The sequence below is a fragment of the Prosopis cineraria genome, unplaced genomic scaffold, assembly GCF_029017545.1.
Source record: "Prosopis cineraria cultivar Desert tree isolate PC_DT_omini unplaced genomic scaffold, ASM2901754v1 PC14, whole genome shotgun sequence".
In the NCBI taxonomy this organism is placed as follows: Eukaryota; Viridiplantae; Streptophyta; class Magnoliopsida; order Fabales; family Fabaceae; genus Prosopis; species Prosopis cineraria.
Genome location: NW_026555345.1, coordinates 18,813,187 through 18,834,926, shown reverse-complemented (window position 1 = coordinate 18,834,926; position 21,740 = coordinate 18,813,187). Strand labels below are relative to the sequence as shown.

At 32.9% G+C, this 21,740-nt stretch overlaps 1 protein-coding gene across 1 annotated transcript; it reads right to left on the bottom strand.

The window, feature by feature from the left end:
• Positions 1-3,383: 3,383 nt before the first annotated feature.
• On the bottom strand, positions 3,384-8,648 carry LOC129292934 (uncharacterized). Its single transcript, XM_054930650.1, has 3 exons — positions 8,390-8,648; positions 4,572-4,866; positions 3,384-4,151 (listed from the first exon to the last, which is right to left on the bottom strand). The coding sequence occupies exons 1-3, from the start codon at positions 8,589-8,591 to the stop codon at positions 3,539-3,541; spliced, it is 1,110 nt and encodes a 369-aa protein (XP_054786625.1). The 5' UTR covers positions 8,592-8,648; the 3' UTR covers positions 3,384-3,538.
• Positions 8,649-21,740: the final 13,092 nt, after the last annotated feature.

The window sequence follows — 21,740 nt, the reverse complement described above, 5'->3', positions numbered from 1 at the left end:
ACTATTAGCATGCATTGAACCAGCAACATGCAATCTTTCAAATCCTTTATCGGTAGGTGCCATTCATCAATCGAATTAAGGGTGGATTTTTCCATGTTAACTCTCCTAGTCAAACGACATTAGTCAAGGATTTCATAATGCATTTGTTTGCATCAATCTATAGCTTCGTCTCTTCATCTCCAAATAAATTTGTGCATCTATTGGTCCAGAGTTCCCAGCACATATGAGCAAAAATGGTGGTCTTGGGTACCTTTTTTGAAGACTCAGAGCCAATACCATTTTTTGCATTCCTTTTAATCCAGTCAAGACAATGTTGCTGCATAAAATTGCTCTAGTGTTCTGGTTTAACAATTTGCCTCCAAGCATCTCTTGTAACTTTGCAGTCTCTAACAATGTGCATTATTGTCTCTTCCTCATTGAACCCCATCAGACATGTGCTTGGTGTTGTTAAGCCCCTCCTTTCTCCAAGTTATGCAAAGTGCACTCTCTTGTTCCCCAAGAGCCAAATGAAATTTTTCATCTTCTCAGGTGCTCTCCATCTCCAAATTTTTGTCCAAAGGTTGTCTCTATTTACGCTAGTACCTACAAAAATAAAGTCATACACAAATTTAATGTTAAAAATGCCATTAGTGGATAACTTCCACACAAATTTATCATTCCCTCTCAACATGCTAGGTGGGCTAGTGCTAGTAATTCAACTAATGATAGAGAGAGTGAGCCAATTTGCCATTTTAGTTGTGTCTCACGCACCACTAGATGTAGTAAAATCTTCAAGGGTGCTTCAATATCCAAAGAGAGATTGTTGCTTCTAACATACTTGATCAAAGGTTCATTCATAACAAACCAGTTATCATACCAGAATTTTGAAGATTTGCGCGGGTTGCATCTTTTATCTAGTCCCTCTTTGAAAGTATCCCACACTTTAATAATACTTTTCCAGGTTTCTGAAGCATTTTTCCTTTTGAAGACTAAGGGCACATCGTTTTCACCACCCTAGTATTTGGATCTAAGAAGAACTTTAACCCATAATGCTTCCTCGTTTGTGACTATATTCCAAAGCATAGCAGCTTCTGTAACCAAGTATATATGACCAATATATAATATAAAATATATTGCAAGCTACACAATCCACAAATTGTAAGTTCATGTTTGGGTATTCCAATTTTCACATTTCAAAAGGACTTTTGTAGTCTTTAGAGTGAAAGTTGTTTGGCTAACATTTTATTTCTAAATGTACATTATCGTATTAGCATCAAAAGTCTTTTTCCAAAAAACTAGGGAGAGTTTCTTTTGGCATCTCAAATGTGGTAGTTAAAATTTTTAACCACCTCTTTTCCCTTGATGCCCCTTGTTAATATTTTTCTTAAGTGCAAATAAAAATATTTATAAATATTTTTTCAACATAGTATCAATTTTTTAATATTTATACTTTTTTATTAGTTAAAATATCAAATTTTATATTATTAATTTTTTTAAAAAAATAGAGTAGTTCTGTTTAGAGATTTCATATAATTTACAATAAATTTATCTTTAAAGTATACAGTATAAAATTTATAACAAATTGTAGTAGCAAGTTATGAAAAATGCTTATTTCTCAGGGTTCATCCTCCACATAGCTTTAGTTGTCATAAGTCCATACAACCCGTAGAATTAGATGTAATGAAGTCCATTAGTCACTCTTTGAAAACATTAAGCATAATTTTCAATGAAGTGTTCCCAATCTATTCCGTCGAAGCACTTGCGCTGCACGTGCGCAGCCCATGGACATCAAATAATAAAAGCTTTTTTTCATACGAAAATAATAAAGCTTCGTTGTAATTATTAGTGCGTGTCTGTATAAGTATGTAAAAGAAATAAATTGTGCACTGCATCAAATACGTTTCATTTAAAAAAAATGAGATGAATTTATTTATTATAATGACTTGTAAATAAAGCCATCAATACTAACTAGGTCTCACGGGTTACTCTTTTAGGCCATGTATTTTCAAGAGCTGGGTTTGAAAAAAAATGAGAGATTTTGATGAAAAATGACTTTTAAGCTCTGCCCTTATAGCAGCTAGCTCTTAAACCTTTATAATATTTTTGTAACTTTATTTATACAATTTGCTTAAAGTTTTGTATTAATAAATGGTAAAAAAACACAATTTGTTAAATATTTGTTCTAGCTAATAAAGATAAGGTTAGTGAGATTGTTGAAATAGCACCACCTCTTTTAAGTAAACTTCCATATAAAGGATCTAATATTTTATTTGTGTATGAAGATTGATAATTATAAGTACTAATGAATATTTGTATTTTAAATATTTGATTAAAGTATTTTGTAATTTACACACACACATATTGGCATAATTATAAATTTTAATTAAAGAACAAAAAAAAAATTACACGAGATTTTAGGCCCAACCTCAACCTTGTCAATGAAAGCCATGTTTTAAAAAAAAGCCGATTTTAAGATGACAGTTTATGACCTTGAATCTGAGGATCAGCTAATAAAAACGAAGCTATAAAAATCAAGCCTGCCCTTACTGACATCTATACTTGTAAATAATTTAACTTTATATACATTATAGGAAAAACATATATTTTAATCTCTGCACTTTACTTGTGTTTTGTTACAAGTCCCTGTATTTTTTTTTTTTAGTATTTTAGATCCCTATGCTTTTATTTTTTTGTGTTTTACGTTCATTTAAAGTACCTACACTTTATTCATTTTGTTCATTTAAGAATCTAAAACATCCAAAAATAAAAATATAAAAACACAAAATATTGAAAAAAAAATATAAAAACTTATAATAAAACACAAGCAACACACAGGAATCAAAATATAAATTTTCCTTGCATTATATTATATACCCCTTCCATCCTTAAATATAAATAAATTTTAACTGGCTCAGTCTAAAAAAAGTTAAATATTCCTAATGATTACATTTAAACTTGAAAAGTTTAATTAATATAAAATGCCCTTGTGATATCATTATTTAACAAAGAACAATTACGAAAAAACACATCATAAATATTTCTTCAAATTTGTTTTGGAATACATCGATTAATTGATAAACGCCCCTTGGATATTGGCCACACATACAATCTGTTACCATGTAATCCCTTTTGGGAAAATGAACTCTGCAGATATTTCAATGGCATTTTAGTCGTGTCCATGAAGATATTTTCCCTACAACAGAGCTAAAATGTCCATCACAAATCACACATAAAATCACATATTCTGAAGTCAAATCTCACATAAAATCACATATTCTGAAGTCAAATCTCACAAACAGCAAGTTAGGTTTCCATTTCCAAATTTCAAGAGCACTAGCGAACATGAAGGGGCATTCATTATGGGGCGAAACAACATGAAGGGGCATTCATTATGGGGCAAAACAAGCAGACAAACCATAAACCGTTAACATTTACTGTTAAAATGTCAAACCAAAAGGGTTTACTTGACTGTTTCTCAGAGACCATGGAAAAGAACCATCAACCTCTAATAATATCCACATCTATTTAAACTAGAATCTCATTTCACCACAGAACCTAGCTAATACATTCCTCCAATTCTGTCCCTTCGACGATCGTCCATGCCACCTCGACGATCATCTCTGACACGGTCCATGTATATCTCTTTGGGTGGCGGACCAGCCCTGATTGGAGAGCGGCTCCTTTGTCTCACATCACGTGCCCACCGACCACGTTGAGGAGGAAGTGATGGTAATATAGGTGGAGGGGGGGATAGTGGCCGCCTCTCAAATCTCCTCCTTTCATTGGTGAAACCTTCTCTACCGCGATCCCTATGGTCCCAGTCAACTGGTGGTGGCCTGTCAAATTTGTTTCTCCTGTAGGCATCGTCGATATAATCCATCCGCTCTCGCCGCATGCTATCTGGAAACCTGCCTTCATTCCTGAGGGGAGGCACAGCAGCAGGTCCATAATCTCTAGGGCCATCCCTTCCCAATCCATGAGGAGGAGATCTATAACCATTTATGGTCCTTTCTGGGGAACGGTCCACAGGAGGTCCAGGGAAGCGTCTAGGAGGAGCATGAAGTGGTGGTGGTGGACCAGGATAACCCCTCCTTGGACTTTCAACAGGCGCAGGACGAGACCTATTACAGTTATTACAGTAGTCCCGCCTCGCAAAGTTAAGATTGCCACATCTGCAATATTTGTGAAGCAGATACCTTGAGGAAACATACTGTAAGAAAATAAAACCAGAGATCCCATTTTACAGGCGACTCGGAAGCATCATATGCATACCACCCACAACACTAGAACAAATAATCTCCCTAATATTTCAAGATAGGACAGATATTATACAATCCACAGCTCCTCAGATACTCACACGAAGTAAAATGTTTGGTAAACTAAAACAAATCTACATATAATAATGGATATTATTTAATAATTAAATTTGGAGAAGCACAATCATAGCCAAAAAGTGCAAACCTATTGTTGCCGATAATATAGTCAACATTGCAACTGTCATTTAATTCTAAATGCATCAACAAACAGACCCTTCAGGTTGAATACAAGATGTATAAACAATAGGCCTCAAAAATCTGAGAGAATTGACTTACAGAGGATCAGGACAAATCCAGTCTCCCTCCCTGGGACGCACATTAGGATTGTTTCTTCCAATGCCTTCCCCTCTGACTGGTCCAGGACCATAGCCAGGCCCACCAAAAGCTCTACCCATTGGCCTGCCACCAACTCTTCCTCGACCATAGGGGGGTGATGGGTCTCTATACCTACCAGGGTCCCTCCCCCCACCATATCCACGACTTCGAGACAAATGATTATAATCAGAACCATAGCGATGATCTGCCTCTCTACGATGAACAGGGGAGAGAGAACCTGCACGAATTCTATATCCTGGGAAAGCAAAGACAATAAAGTCCTGAGCTATTCATATACGATGAAAGAAAACTTAACATTGCAATATACTTTAGCAGCCAAAATTTTGTGATCATGCAACTGTCCAATGACCAATATAACGTTTCAAAGGTTACCACCGCATGGCTTCTTTTCTTCATGGATATCTAAATTGAAGCATGAAGAGCGCAGGAGGTTTACATACAATGCCTTCACTGCCACTTCCCAAACACATCATCCATCAGACCAACAGTGTTGATGCGTGCCATATGCAAGCTAGGTCTTTCATTCAACATAAGCTACCGCATCCCTTCCCATGATACAAATCAACCCATATCTTTCTACCTCAGAGTACTACATCCATTTATCACATAGAACACAATATACTTAAATATAGAAAACAACTAACCTAAGGATTTAAATTTCAAATTTAGGAGCAACAATACCATTGCACTGATTTAAATAAGACTAAGGTCAGCACCAGACCGTAAAAGTATGGGCTACATGCCTAAAAGATACTAATCCACCACCATATATCCCAAAAGGAAATAACCACCGCTGGAGCACACACAATCCCAATGTTTAACTTGACCATAGATGATGTTTTAGAATCGTTTTGGATCTATCTCTGATGTAACACCAAAAATTCAGATTCAAGAAACAAAGTTCAATTATTTAGCAATCCTTGCCACAGAAAATATTCATTTAAGCCAGGCACCACAATGTCAGTAAGGCAGTAATCAATTCACCGCTGTTTTCGGCAGAATACTACGCCCACAAGTAACTTCAAAAGAATAGAGATGGAACAGGACTCGAAGTACATTATCCCAAATTTTTTTGGAGATATCCCGTCCTTTTCTGTTAAAGCACTGTTCTCAGTCAAAGGATCAATATGGAAAATATGAACAACTCAGCAGAAGTCACCCAATCACATAACAGCAGAAGTTCAAGGTCCCAACTTGTGAAATAAGTACTCTGAAAGTAGCCTTCTAATTTGAAAATACATAACCATCTGAATGATCCCTAATCAACCCACCAAAAGAAGAACCCCCTAACCCACAAAAACAAAATGTAAAATGAATACCACCAGCCACTAAACAAGCAATGCAAAGATTACTCCAAAAGAAAATTCCCATAGAATGTGTGTCCAGTACTGCAATTATCAAGAGTTCAATAACAGTACAAAACAAGCATGCATAACCAGCAGCCCAAAGAAATTCTGCGCATATCATCATTTTTCCAACATGTCAAGCTCAACTTCACCAAGGTAGCTGTGTGCACAGCCATGAGAACTTCTTGCTGTAAACCCTAGCTATGCCAGCCAACCACCAGTTATATCTTAGGTGATTTACTAAAACCATTTGCAACAGTCAGTTATGGTCCACTAAAATTCCCTTGACCACCTTGATGCCCTACTTCAGTGGCAACGATGAACCACAGTCCATGTTTGACAATAACCTCAATTTCAGATTCAGTTTAACTTCACCCCCCGTTTAACTCCACAAATACCCAAACTAAACATATAACCGTGAACCAGCAAGATGAGAACCCAGACAATAAAATTTATGCTGCAGAACCCCAAAGGTTCATTAAGAATGGAGTACAAATCCAAAACACTTATTAACTCTTAATAGAAAAATTCCAAGATCATGATCCAAGGCTGCATTCATTGGAACATGCCTTCCTCAAGGCCCAAGTTCTTGCTTGCAACATCAGAGCTGTAACACACAAATGTAAAATTTATATACTGGTTTATACTCTATAATCGCTAATAGATCCATATGCTTCGCATGCACACAAGGAAGATGATAGGTCCAGCAAAATCCACCTCCATAAAGATGGCATTGAATAGGAAAAAAAGGCCAAAATGAACAAAAATCTGCAGTGGAACAAAGTATAAATGACGCATTGGTGTCATACTGTCATCAATGATCACACTGATATGCGTATTTAGTATTACATGCAGTAAAAAAGGAAAAGAAATAAGAATTTCATGGAAATGAGACCTACCCATGGTAATTTTTCAATAATCAAAAACAATGTTCTAGAATGTTCTTTTAAAAATTAGAAATAAAATTTTTGTTTTTTGAAAGGAAGCATCAAACCTTAAATTAAGAAGCCTTGCTCAAGTTTAGAGATTCAGGAATAGGGTAAAATAGTTATTCTTGTTTTAAAAGTATTATTTAGGCTGTTATTTTTTTAACATCTTGTAAACAAACACAAAAGAACAAATCCATCTTCAAGGGACCAAAGGCACACACATTTCTTGAGTTCTAAAGTTTTTTAGTTAAATTATGCTTTGACATGTAGCTTAAATAATGATTTTACAATTAATATTCATATGTGTTATGACTCAATGATTACCGTGCTACACTAGTGATATTACTGATTTAATGAGGTTCATATACTTACAATTATATTGGAATAATAAATAATCAATCTGCTATATAAAATCAAAATTATCAGTCTCTATTCATTAATATGACGTCAATATAAAATCAGATTATCTATCAATATTCCTTTGCTATTCATTGCAATGATTTTTTTAAATTAAAAAAACACTATATTTCTTAACATTGCGTGTTTCTTTGAAAATATTTTCAATATGCACCTACAACGTGTAGAAAAAATTTCAAGCCAAGACACTGGTGTGGTTCCCATGCATTACACAGAATCCGATAAAAGTCATAGTATTTTATCACAGTGCCATACTGTTTATGGCTTATAAATAGCACGAACCTGTTAGAACATTTATATTATATATAAATATATAAATGTTATTTCAAATCTTTCTATAGAGATGTAAAGATACTCACAAGCTCATGAATAGTGTGACTTGCTAGAATTTTATATTATATAGAGATATATATATGTTATTTCAAATCTTAGTTTTAGTTTATATAATAAGTCTCTTTTACCTTAACACATTGTTTACACACAGGAGGGTACCTTTCTAAGGTTTTAAACCTAAGATTTTTAGAGATCCAGTCCTTAAAGGCAGCTTTAAGCTTTAGCCTTTGCCTAGCTTGGGTAAATTCAAGCTCGAGGGCCGGGTTTGAATTTTGAATAACACTAACATAGCCTGGAAGGTTATTCCATCTTGCTTCGTGAAGACCATTTGCCTCTAAAGAAATAAATAGGGGGTTATCATATATACAAGGAGAGCACGACATTTCTAACCTAAAATCCCATACAAACCCCCGCCAACCCTGGGAGTGAAAAATCTTATCCAATAACATTGGAATTCCCAAAATTGTACCACCACCAGCAGCCTCCAGTTCAATCATATTAAGTCTCTAGAAACTGTACTACTCGGTTTAAAAAGTGCTTATTAACCAGCTACCTAAAAACTTCCAAAACAACAACAACAAATCCCACAATTCAGAAGGTAGGAACAAGCCATTCCCTTCGCATCCAGACATACAAAACAAACTCAACTACTTGTCTCATATAGATTACGAAACCTAATTCAGTTACTCGTATAATTAGGATATTCGACAAAAGAGAAGGAAGATAAACAAACCCGGGTCATCGGCGTATCGATCGGATCGGGAATAGGGAGGACGTGAATCACGGTGAACCTCGCCGGTCTCGTAATCGCCACCGCGGCCTCCACTGCCGCCGCCACCGCCTCCGCCGTCACTGTTGGAGGGCCGAATAACGAGGCTGCTTAAGAGAGGTTGATGATGGTGCGGAGCGGATGGGTCCTTGTCTCGCGAAGCCATGCTTCTTCACTTTCCGTTAAGGAACTGACTGCTTGGAAATGTCCGGTATTTTGTTGACGGGAAGTGATGGCGCATATAAACCCTACACATAGAATGCCCTTGTCTTTTCCGCACGCAGAAGTAAAATTACACAAATGGACAGATCCTCTTCTCCTCCTTTTTTTGGGTAAAAACAAACGGACACGTAAAATTAAAAATTTAAAAACTAAATATTAATATATATCCTCTTATCCAATTTATAAATATTAATTCGTATTTTCTTCAATTATATTTATTAATCACTTTTAATATTTTTATCAAAAATAAACAAATTTTAAATATTATTAACTCTGCCTAAAAATTTAATAAATTTTTTAACTTTATTTTTATTAAATATATAATTTAAAAATAAAATATGTTGATATTTAATAACTTTTTCAATACTTAATAAGGATAAAAAGGTAAAGATGGACACAATAACTATTGAGATGTCTTATAAATAAAATTAAAATAAATACTCTCTCTGTCCTATAAATTAATTAATTTGGAAATTGAAGAGTAATAGAATCCCAAAACATTTGAAAACAAATAATAGAGTAATAATATTGGGTTAATGAGCAAATAAGACTTTAAATTCTTGCTCAGAAATTACTTTTCACCCCAAACTCTTAAAATATACAAAATAAATTATAAACTTTAAAATTCATAGCAAAATAACCTCTGATTACTAACTTTTTAACACTGTTACTATTCACACAAGTACTGTTCAGGGTTTATTTTCCTATGAATTTAACCCTGACTATTACAGTACCCATGTGGATAGTGATGGTGTTAAAAAAGTTAATGATTTGGGTTTTTTTGGCTATGAATTTAAAATTTTAAAATTTATTTTATATATTTTAAGAGTTCAGGATCTAGGATGATTTTTAAGCAAAAGTTCAGGATTTTATTTCATTAACCCAATAACATTTCAAGTTATTTAAAATTAGAGTAAAAAAGATAGTAAAAACATGAAAATAGGCTTAGCATTTAAAATTGGTTCAAACAAAGGCAGAAAAAGCATTATAACAAACTATGCATGTTTGTTGCAGCTAATGAACCATCAACCTTACATTACTCCTTATATCATTTGATCAAATTCATGGGCTATTAACTAATATTTTAAAAGTTAGACAGGTTGTTGAACTAGAAAAGCCAATTGTTCTTAGTTTTTATGATCTAACCAGTCAGACCAGCTATTGATTTGATGATGTAATAATTAAATAAAAAATATTAAATGCATATATAAAATAGATATAAGAAAAAAAATCTATAGTATGTTAGTAAAATAACATAACATGACCTTAAATTGATAATATTATAAATTATAATTTTATAATTTTATAATTTATTAAATATAGGTGAATCTTGGTCAAATTAGATATAAGAAGACTAAAAAATATATACATTTACATCTATAACTGTCAATATCTTTATAAAAAAATGGTCTTAAATCTTATTATATATATATATATACAAAATGTCTAAAAATAAAGTTGGCTTTTAATAAGATCTAATTTTTTAATTTTTCTATTTTTTATATTTTAAAGCTTTTTTTAATACTATGTTTAAAATTATTTACTTTTCTAAAAACTACTTTGGTTCCCAGATTAACTTCGGTCCAATCCAGTTTAATTTGGAAATGATTGTCTAGTACAAACCAAGCCATTAATAGCTCCAACCGATGGTCCAACTGTAATGTCTGCCTTAACATTACCAATACTCTCCACACCATCACAACAAATAATGATAATTAGGATTGCGCTTAAATTCACAGTAAATGCAAAAAAGTTAAAACTAATAATCCATTAGAAATAATTTTGAATATTTGGGATCTCATAAAAACCCTTCAAATAAGTAGTTTGAACTCAAACTTAATGGTTTATAAAAATATGGGAAGTATGGAAAAGTTGTGGGAAGTAAAACACTTGAAAATAGAGCAAAAAATGTCATTTTTGTATATTCTAGTACATACGCCGTAGCTCGTGGTCTATGCGCCGCGGCATGTAGTATAGAAAGACCAATTTAACCACTGTACCATGTGCCATGGCTTGTGTGCAATGCACCATGCCGTAGTGTACATGTCCCTATCAATGCTGTCATGACAGTTTTTCAGGACGAACTTCGAACACATGCCATTTTCGCATTTAATATCGAATTGGAGTGATTCAAACATTCACATGAAGCTTATTCAATAAGCTAACTAATGATATAAGTTTCATTATAATTCGACACTGTATGAGAATTTTAAATACTCAGATGAAAAATTTATTTTTTAAAATGATTTTCAAACATTCAAGCACTTAAACCTCAAAACTTATATTATTAACCCATTTTGAAGCTTGAACTTAGTCCAATTGACCAATATACACCTAATTGAGTGTTTAAACACACAATAATACACCAAACACAAAATTTGGCCACTTATTTCACCCAAGATGGCTAAAAACACAAAATTACAATTATACACCATTTGGCCTCTATTGCCATGTAATATATCACATGTACATAATCACAATTATATCACTGTATATATCACATATACAAGATTCCTTACACTTGTATTAGCATTTTAACTCATTACCATAAAAATCACTATATATTTACATCATATACAATATTAAGCTAAAATACAAAATATCATATTATAATACAAGTGCATCCAATCAAAATGACATGCATTCCTTATTGGTAACTCATGTTATCATTTATGTAAGTTTACGTATACAACTCAAAATAAAACTAGGCATTACAAGTACAAGTGGCACTAATCAGCTAATCCTTACCCGATTCCTTCCCCTTGCTCATACTTGACAATACGACCTGTAAAGTAATAACCACAAGGTGAGATAAAATCTCAATAACTAAGATAATCTACATTATCGATTAACATGCTAAGTTATAAACAAGTTTTAAAACATACATAACAAACGCATTATATATAATTCACCAAAACAAAATGTATGCTGCTAATCATCCGTTCCTCCAATACTCCCGATTAAACTGATAGGCTATTTCACAAAATCAAACCACATGTATGGTATCCAAACTCACCATTCATGGTAGGACTACTTAGTTAAGGCATCCTAAACCACTTATAGACTATAAGTTCCCCCATTATGAGTAATTGGGGTATTATTACTCTAACACTACATCCTACATATGCTAAAGAGCACAGACTCTAACTCTTCACCCTTTTGGGTATTAAGGAGAGTAAGTCTTCAACACCACACACTTTTTTAGACACTAAGAAGAAATATAAGCTACACCTGGTGTCCAGAGGTGCTAGTAGTGTCATATAGACTTAATCTCCACTAACTCCATTAAGGTGACCTCCCACCTTCTAACATGTCATATTTCACTACATATCTCCACTTGACTATGTATAAACCACTTTCTAAACAAATATAATGAATCTTACCAGTTACTTTAAAAACATAAAATTTCATAAAACAATACTTTACTCCTTTTCTAAAATAGTTAACCTTTACAAAATTTGTACATATATACATAATAAATCATACAAAATAATTTGAGAATAACTTATACAAGGTAATAAATAATGTAACTTATCTAGTTACCTCAACCCTTTTGTTACTAAAAGGGTTACTTGTGGTACTAAATTTCCTCTGGTGTCAAAGCAAGTTTTCCTGAACCACAATCTATAATAACAAGTACTATATGTTAATTTTCAATTAACACAAGCACTATTAACTACCAACATCATCTCAATTTTCACACTTCTCACTCATATTCTCAATAAAGAGGCTTGTCAAGATTATAATTTGTTCACACAATCTCCTCAAGCTTCCCTCTAACTCTATCACAACATAACATTTGATATTTCAAACTGTCACACCTCAAAATCCTATAGTCAAGCTAGGGCTTAATCCAATTTACAGCAAATAACAAATAAGCTTCATATTACCACTTATCTAAGGTTAAGAAATTTAAATCAAACCTTTGAATTCACTTGAAATCTTTAAAACATAGACTCACAACTTAATCCATTTAGAACAAATTCACCCACTTCCCAAATCCATTGAAAAATAGATGTAAAGGTAGAAGAGGTAAGAAACTTACTCAAGAGTTTAAAGGCCCAATTTAGCTTTAAAATTCTCTCAAATTGAAACCCTAGCATTTCTTAAATCTTCCTCCTTCAAGTTTAAAGCTTTTTCCCACCAAAACTAACTTTTTTTGATTATTTTCATGTTTGATACTTGTGCTGTACTGTGCACCACATCACATTACACACAAGCCATGGCTCACAATGTAGAGAGCAAAAGCTCACTGTTGCTCCCCACAATGCTACCCAATTTGATCTAACTTCTATCTTAACTCAATTTATAGCTAAATATGACCCAAAAAGTCAATTAACAACCAAAACTATAATTAAATTAATTAATCATTTTTAACTAATTTATTCCTTAATTAGCAATTTATTCTAGATTTAAAGTTTTGGATGTTACACCAATTGTGCCGTTTGATTTGGTTTTTAAATAATTACTATTAACTTATATAGGTCTAGTCTATATGACTGGACTAATCTTGCTTTTTAATTATAAGGAGTCACCTAATGAAAGGTTCACATACTCATTTTTGGACCATGAATTCTCTCTTTTTGAATTACGGGATATTATAATGGGTTAATAAGCAAATAGGACCCTAAACTATTGCTCGAAAATCGCCCTAGACCCTAAACTCTTAAAATATGCAAAATAAACCCTAAACTTTTAAATTCATAGCAAAATAAAATCTAACCATTAACTTTTTAACATCATATTTGTTCATGTAGGTATTGTTTAAGGTTTATTTTTTAATGAATTTAACCCTGACTATTATAGTACCTGTATGAACAGTTATGACATTAAACAATTAATGGTTAGTGTTTATTTTGCTACATATTTAAAAGTTTAGATTTTATTTTATATATTTTAAGAGTTTAAGATTGAGGGTGATTTTTGAGCAAGAATTCAAAGTCCTATTTGCTCCTTAACCTTATTATAATTGCTTAATCCACAACATCCCACTTAGGAATCAGTGATATTGAAATATTGTGCCTTACCTGTGTCACACTCATATATTAACTAGATTTATTTCTCGTGCGATGCAAAAGATATTTTGATATTAAAAGATAAAAATAAAATATATAAATTAAAAAATAATTTTGGGAAAATTAATCTTTTAGTCCTTCAACTTTTAAATCACTTGTAACTCAGTCCCTCAAATATGACTCGCTGTGACTCAGTCCCTCAACTATAACTCACCTATGACTCAGTCCCTCAACTTTTGAATCACTTATAAATTAGTCCCTTAACTTTTGTTAATTTTTTTTCATGTGCACTTAAGGAAATGCAACTAGGTTTGGTACCTTAGATAGGCTAAGGAACCGCTTAAGGGATGAATGATGAGTGTTATACTACCTTGAGTGTTGAAGTGGTCAATACTCGGGAAAGGTAAAAAAAGGATAAGAGGCATGATCTCGATGAGAGTTCACCAATAAGAAGATGTGGTCTTGTGATATTCTATGGCTCACTATTAGTACTCAGTATTGCCTTTCGTATTGTAGGCTCAGTACACTAAAGTGGTTAGTGGATTGAGTGTTCGACACCTCTTAGTGGGAGAGGGAATTCAGCATACGAAGTGTGAGGTTGAGTGCCTAGGCCAAGGTAGCCCTCACATGGAGAGTAAGTCGGCCTGTCTTTGGGAGAGAGTTAGCTTTGACTGCTCAGGATTCACATCGAAAGGGCACAGGCGGTTCAGTGGATCAGATCATACCTTGGTTTATATGTTATGCCTGTGGAGGTACAGTGGGTATAAGGTTTACCTACAAGCTAAAGAGTGCCCAGGGGACATTCTATTGGTCAGGAAAGGCTATGTCAGCCTATCTCATGCATTCAAGCATTTTAATTGGTTAATTATATGTTATTTTAAATTTATTATTTATTTACTTGACTATGACTTTCTTTATAATAAGGAATATCGATTTCTTTGTTACTGAGACTATGGTTGTCTCACCTCTTTCTTTACAATATTTATAGGTTTAGGCGAAGGATCCATTGGTGGATAGGGAAAAGAGCTAAGCTAGGGGTTTACTTGTAATTTGTAAAGAACTGCAACCCCTTTCTTTTGAGCAAATCTATTGTAATGTATTTAGAATTAGGGTTCCAGTAGAATGTGATTATGTATATGTGTGTGAGTATGTGTGGATTGTATGGCTTGTGAATGAATTTTTATTTGCTTGTAGACTTGTGGCTAGGAAACTTGGCTATGGTGTGTGGTTTTGATGGATTTATTTAGTATACCAAGTTTTCACTATAAGAAAATATTTATTTTGGTATATATATGATTCCATAAGCAAATGCAAAGTGGTTGCATTGCAAATGATATGCTATGGGAAAACATACACCTTTGATAGAGAGAGTGAGTGCGTGGGCCCCATAGAGCTAAGTGAAAATATTTAACGTGTATATTTGTATGTGCATATGATATTTAAAATGATTTTTGGCTACTCTTGTTTGATTTGTGAATTTTGGGGACTTAGGATCCATTTTGGGAAATGGCACCCGGGTAGTCAAATTTTAGTATAAAGGGTTTTTCTATCATTTAAACATTCTATCAAGTGTTTTTAGTCCTATTTGACATGTCTGAAGTGTTCCCATAGGTTTGTGAGCCTTAGGATGAGATTTGGACAATTTTGAAAATAGTTTTTACTAAAAAATTGCACTTTTATATCCAGGTGTCTAAATCTCAATTCGACCGTTGGATTTCTCTAAAACTTGAGTCACAAGTAAAACCTTTTATAAGCTTCATGTGGGCTTTGAAATTATGTTAATCGAACACCAGACGGAGAAATGACATACTTTGAAATTTGGTCTGGAGGAGCTGTCATGACAGCAGAAGTGCTGTCATGACAGCAATAGTGATGATGTTGCAACATGCATGAAATTCAATTCATATGTTGGATCTTTTCAAAATTTGGTATGCTAATAGTACTTTTTAAAAGTGACATGTGAGCTTTAGAATCGCTTCGATCGGAGGTCGGATGATGAAATGGTGCACTCCGGAATTGCTGTAAGCTATCATGACAACAAAAATGACCAAACTTGTAACATGTTTAATTTTTAATCCGACAGTTGGATCTTTTTGAAATTTGGTACACTTATAGTACCCTTTGAATGTGACGTGTAAGCTTTAAAATTACTTCGATCGAGAACCAGATGATAGAATGGCACCTCTCAGAAGTTGGCTTGGGAGGGCTATCATGACAACAATTTAATGTTGTCATGATAGCATCTTTTTACCCCGCTTTCGCCTAGTTTGCTTCTGTGTGCTATGGGTAAAACCTATAATTTTTTTTAAAAAAGGTTTTAAATGTTTATTTTGCAATCATGTATATGTTTAGTGATTTAAATTATTTCTTTCTTAAGTTAGTTTTAGGATCAACTCCTTAACCACACTTAGTTTATTTGAATTGTGTGATTTTTGGATAATACTCGGGACAAATGTTGTAATATGTAGAAAATAGTCTTTCTACATTAATTGCAAAATCGAGATAGAAAATCCTTAACTTTCTATACCCCCTAAAACCTATTAAGCTAATCTAAAAAGTGATTTGTAACCATTGTAAAAAGCTTTTTTTGTTATAATGTGTCATGCCATATATGTGTATTTGCAAATTGAATATGTGAAACTATTTTAATATTTTTTTTTGTCTTTGCTTAACAATCCACATATTTGATTACTTTACATGCTTTATTTCATCTTAGATTTAGTTACTAAGACTTTTGTATCTCATTCTCTATAGTTAATATTTTTACAGGAAGGGCATTGGTTGGAGGAGCATCGAGAGAGTGATTTGATGTATGTTATTTGGTAAAACTAATGTATATTTACCAACCTATGACCATTTTGAATATGATAAGCATGAAGATGTTATAATTTGTTTTACCTTGCTTCTAGTGGCTATGAGACTCCTGTCTGCCCTTTATGGCCATAGTGTAGACTTTATTTTTTTTAATTGATTCCATGTGTTGGCCATGAGACTTCTAACCGCCCCTCATGGTCTTAAATTGATTTTTGAAACATTATGTTATGATTAAAAATTTGGAATTTTTAGTATAATTAAGTTGGGCAGCTATAACCCAACTATAGGATTATCTTATGTTTTGTGCATGTGCCATTATTGTATGATGGGTGTGTTGTGTGGCCTAGTATTACTACACCTTGACTTTTAGCTTTGGTTGAGGTTCATAAAACTTAATAAGTGTGTGAAAGGGTATTCTAGAAACTTGATAGTTTTATAGTGTCATAGCCCCAAACCAAAGGCATTAACTAATTTGTTGAAAAACTTATTTTAGAAAATGTAATCTTAGGAATTTTGCTCTACCATTTAAAATGTTTTACATCTCTATTATAAATTCTTAAATATTCTTTTTAATGGAATCCCATTTTGGTACCTCTATTTGGATAAGATTGTTTTGAAACACTATGATAATTCTATTTGAATTCATGTAGCCCTTTTATTACCATAGTAGATCCTTTTCTATTATAGTAGTTGATGTTTATGAAATGTTTTATTATAAGAAAATTTATTTTCTACCATGATATATTTTTAAATAATCATTTGTTTCTTAATTATCATGGTAAGGTTTTAAATTGTTAGTTTTGTGCTTTCTACCATAGTAAGCCTTTTTATTATTATGGTAGTATTTGGAAAATTATCTTTCATTTTTATTACCATGGTAGAAATCTTTGATTTTTATTACCATGGTAGACATTTTTCTACCATGGTAAATGATTTAAAATTTTTAATTTTTTGATAATAATATTGTTTTTCTTCTACAATGGTAAATGATTTAAAATTTTTAAATTTTTGATAATAATATTATTTTAAATATGGTAAATCCAATGTGTAAGTAAAGGATATTTCATACTTCACTTTTGCAAATTTCATAATAAAAATAAGTATTATTTTTTTATGGTTCAGTTGAATTTTCATATTGTTAGCTAATGCTCTCAAGGACAAATACATTAATGTTGTGTTTGGATGGCTATGGATTTGTATTTGAATTTGGATTTGGGCTAAATTCTTTGTTTGGATACATAAAAATATGTGAATTTAGATTTACCCCAAATTCAGATCCAAATCCCATCCTAATTCCTTTATAATTTAAAATACTTTCTAAAACCCTATTATTTTAAATCTTAGTCTTCTCATCTCTTGCATTGCAATCGTTGCCTTTGCCCTCATCACTTGTATCTAGCATTGTCATTCCCTATTGTTACTCTATTCTAATCTCTCTCGCTCAGGTGCCATTCTCGTCTCTCTCACTTAGGTGAGTCCAATCTTTTACTTCCCTCATCTCCCAAAGCTTCTCTTTATTTCATCAACACTCACATCATTACTATCCTCCTCAATCTCTTCTTCCAGGATCTGCGTTTTATTGGAAGCTTATGTTGTCATCATTATTGTTTGAGGTTTAAATAATTAATAATAATTTAGATTTAGTGCATCTTTATAACATTCACTAATAAATTTGAAACCTAATAAAACTACTTCTAATCCCATTCACATTAAATATATATCTAAGAGTACCATTTTTAAAGAATGATATTTGGTGCTGTGGGTTTTATTTGTCATTCTTAATTGAGTGCATTATTTTTCTAGCATAACCCTAACTTAATTACAACGCCATGAAATGCTAAAATGTATTCATCTTGTGCTATTTTGCTTCTAATGATGTTTGCTTTTGAAGTTATAAATAAAACACAATTTTGTTTAGTGCACTGAATATGTAAAGCATCATATAATGAGGAACTTTTGGGAAAAGAGGATGTAATTCCATTGCTTTTACATGAAAAATGCTGTCATGCCAAAATTAAGGTCACTTTTACATGTCAAAATTATAGGCAATGTTCTATTTATTTGGTTTTAATTAATTTTGTAATCCGTATGGATTTTCATCATGAAGAAGCTCAACTTGATGCTTGAGTAGAGATGACAAGTTAGCTATAAGTACAAGGTAGTAGAAGTATATAGTAATTTTAAGGGGTCCCTCCTCAAAAATGTTAAGTATAGTTAGAAGGTTTGATGCTCAAAGCACTTTTTTCTAGAGATTGAAAATTTGCCCACAAACTAGAATGGAATTCAACATTAGATACTATTTATTTTCTACAGTTAGGCATGACTTGACCTTGACTTGTGCTGGAGCATTAGCTATTGGTTTTAATCCTGATCTGTCTTTGAATTATAGCAGTTTGCACATCAATTTGGTGCTCATTGCTTGTAGTAAGAACTCTGAAGTTTTATTATAGTCTACTTAGTATTTTATTATGCATTTTAAACTACATATCAGCTGATAGTTGTCTAATCATTATTCTTGATCCTGTTTTTTCGTATTATTATTTCAACATGTCCCAGTCATTGACACTCTTTATTTACAAGAAGCCAATACATATTAGAGATGATTTTTATTGTTAAGTGCCTTCTTTTAAGACTTGTCACTATTAAGTTTAATGTGGCATGTGAAGAACTATTTATAAATTATTAATTTGTTTAATTCGTTATGCTTCTTTTGCTCTTCATAATGACTTGTAACTGTTAAGTTCCTTCTTGATCATTGTTAATAGAAAATGAGCAGAAAAGAATTTCAAATTCAAGCAATGTTGAGAGCAAGGAGTAAGCACATTCCATCATCTTCTTCACTTTCTCAGTTAACACCATTTGAAGTTATTATACAAGGTTAGTCATCTAACTTAGATTGCCAACAAATTGAAAGGAAAAGGAAAAATCAAGATCAAATGTCATATGGAATATAGAAATGGATAATTTGTTTGGTCAAATGCTATATGAACAATTAGCACTAAGTAACAAGAGTGATGGGGAGTGGAAACCTCAAGCATATCATGTGTAACATCCTTAATTTTAAATCAAGATTAATTAAGTTTAAAAGACTAATTAAGTGTATTTGTGAGGTGTGTGGCCAAAGAGGCCTAACGAGCGTGTTTGGTCTTGATTTCAGTTCTAAATGTGGGTCTGAAGGAGAATCAGGTCACCTAGGAATGGAAGAGGGAGAATTTCTAAAGGAAGTGATTCTATGCCATGCGCCGTGGCTTATGGTTATTCTACCACAGTGCATGCGTGACAACCTACCTGGAAGAGGCTCTTTATGCCATGCACCACGGCACATTGTGCGTCCGCTGCGACACATGGTCAGAATTTTGTAGTATTAAGTCATGAACCTAAAGTAAAAGAGAAGAGGAAACAAAGGTAATCAAAAGAGTGATGAAAAGCTGAGCTAAAGAAACTGATTATTGAGAGTAAATTAAAGCTCATAAACACTAAAGGTAAGCTTCCTTACTTAAATCTTCCTCTCTTCTTCCATTTTCTTGATGGTAAAGGTTAGGGTTTGATTGTTAATGGTGATTTTTGGTCCATAAAAGTTATAAGTCTGAACCCATTGACTTAAATAGAGTTAATGGGAGTAGATTGAGCTAAGTAAACTTGGTATTTATGATTTTATGAAGATTGGTAATTGGAGGATATTAAATGTATGAAATTCTCATAAATTAGGTAGTTGGGAATAATGTGGTTGCATTGATGCCCATTTAAGAGCTCAATGTTACTAATGAGATTTAAAGGAAGCTAAGAAGCCTTATGGGTACTCTTACATGAGTCAAGAATAAATCTTAAGCATTAAGAAGTGATGAAATGTTAGTGGAAAATAGCTCAAAAATGGATATTGATATTTTACAATGCTAAATTCTTGTAGTGTGACTACCATTGACACCATTCAAGCTTCTTGGAAGTTTTGAGAGAGTAGTTGAGGGGTGAAACCTTTGACCTCTTAAAGGTTTGAGGTAACTGGGGGAATTCTACCTTATGCTTGTGTGTGTTTATTAGTTTATTGAGTTATGATTTATCATTGAAATGTGTAAAATAAAAAGAAATGCAAGTGTGGCTTAATTTATTAGGAAATCCACTAGATCTAATTTGTGAGTTTTATGCTTTGTGGTATAAAATTTCCTTGAGAACAATAGTGGTGGATTTTTGTATTAATGTTTATTAGAAGTTCAATGATCTTGCAAATTGAGAAGTAACATAAATTTTTGTTTAAGTGAAGTTCAATGACGTTTTAAAATAATGGAGTTCAATAATTTTGATAGAGTGAAGTATAATGCTTGTGAAGTTAGAGTTCAATGACTCATTTATTTTAAAGTTTCATGAAATGTGATTGAGAAATTCAATGATTGTGTAATGATGAAGTTTAATGAAAATTGATAGATGAAGTTCTATGAACTGTATATGTATGAGTTATGGCATGAATATGTATGGCATGATCTTGAAAGGCGAAAGTTTGCCTAAGAAATGGAGTAGATGATAAAATCCATGTGGTAAGGCCTATTCGTGTGATGATTTGCCTGGATTGATTCTGTCCATATTGTCCCACTGGTTCAATGAGGGACTATCCCACTAGTTTAACAAGAGACTCAAACCTAGCTAGCTATCCATCGATTCAATGAGGAAGTTAGTCTAAGGTGTATGACACCCCATAGTGTGAAAAATGGGAGAAATTGTGTTTCATAAGTGAGTTGGGTGCGCCTTGGCCGAGTAATCCCCTCACAAGTGTTTAGGCTAGGAAAGTCAAAGAATATAGACTATCCTATTGAGTTATAGCCCACGATTTCAAGTCAGAGGAATAAGGAGAATATAAGGGAGGTGTGATCATGCATATAGTGAGTAAAGGCATTTGATGTCTATATGGAGTCCATAATGATGACATCTTGAATTGAGTCTTAATTTCTGCCATTATGTTTGTCAATGATTTGTGTGACCAACTCTCTTATATAAAAAGTGCTAAAAGCACTGTTTCCCAAGTAGATGCTATTATGTGAGCTAAATTATAAATATCTAATTTCAATTGTTTCACATGGGTTAAAGTATTAATATTAACTACTACTTGCATTTAAACTAATTGGCATGCATTAGTATGAGTTAGTTGGACCTTGGTTACTGAGTAGTTATACTCACCCCGTCATCTTCAATATTACAGGGAATAGCTTAAGAGGTGTGGACAGAGAAAAATACCCAGCAGCTTAAGATCACAATCCCTTATAGTAGGCCTCCTT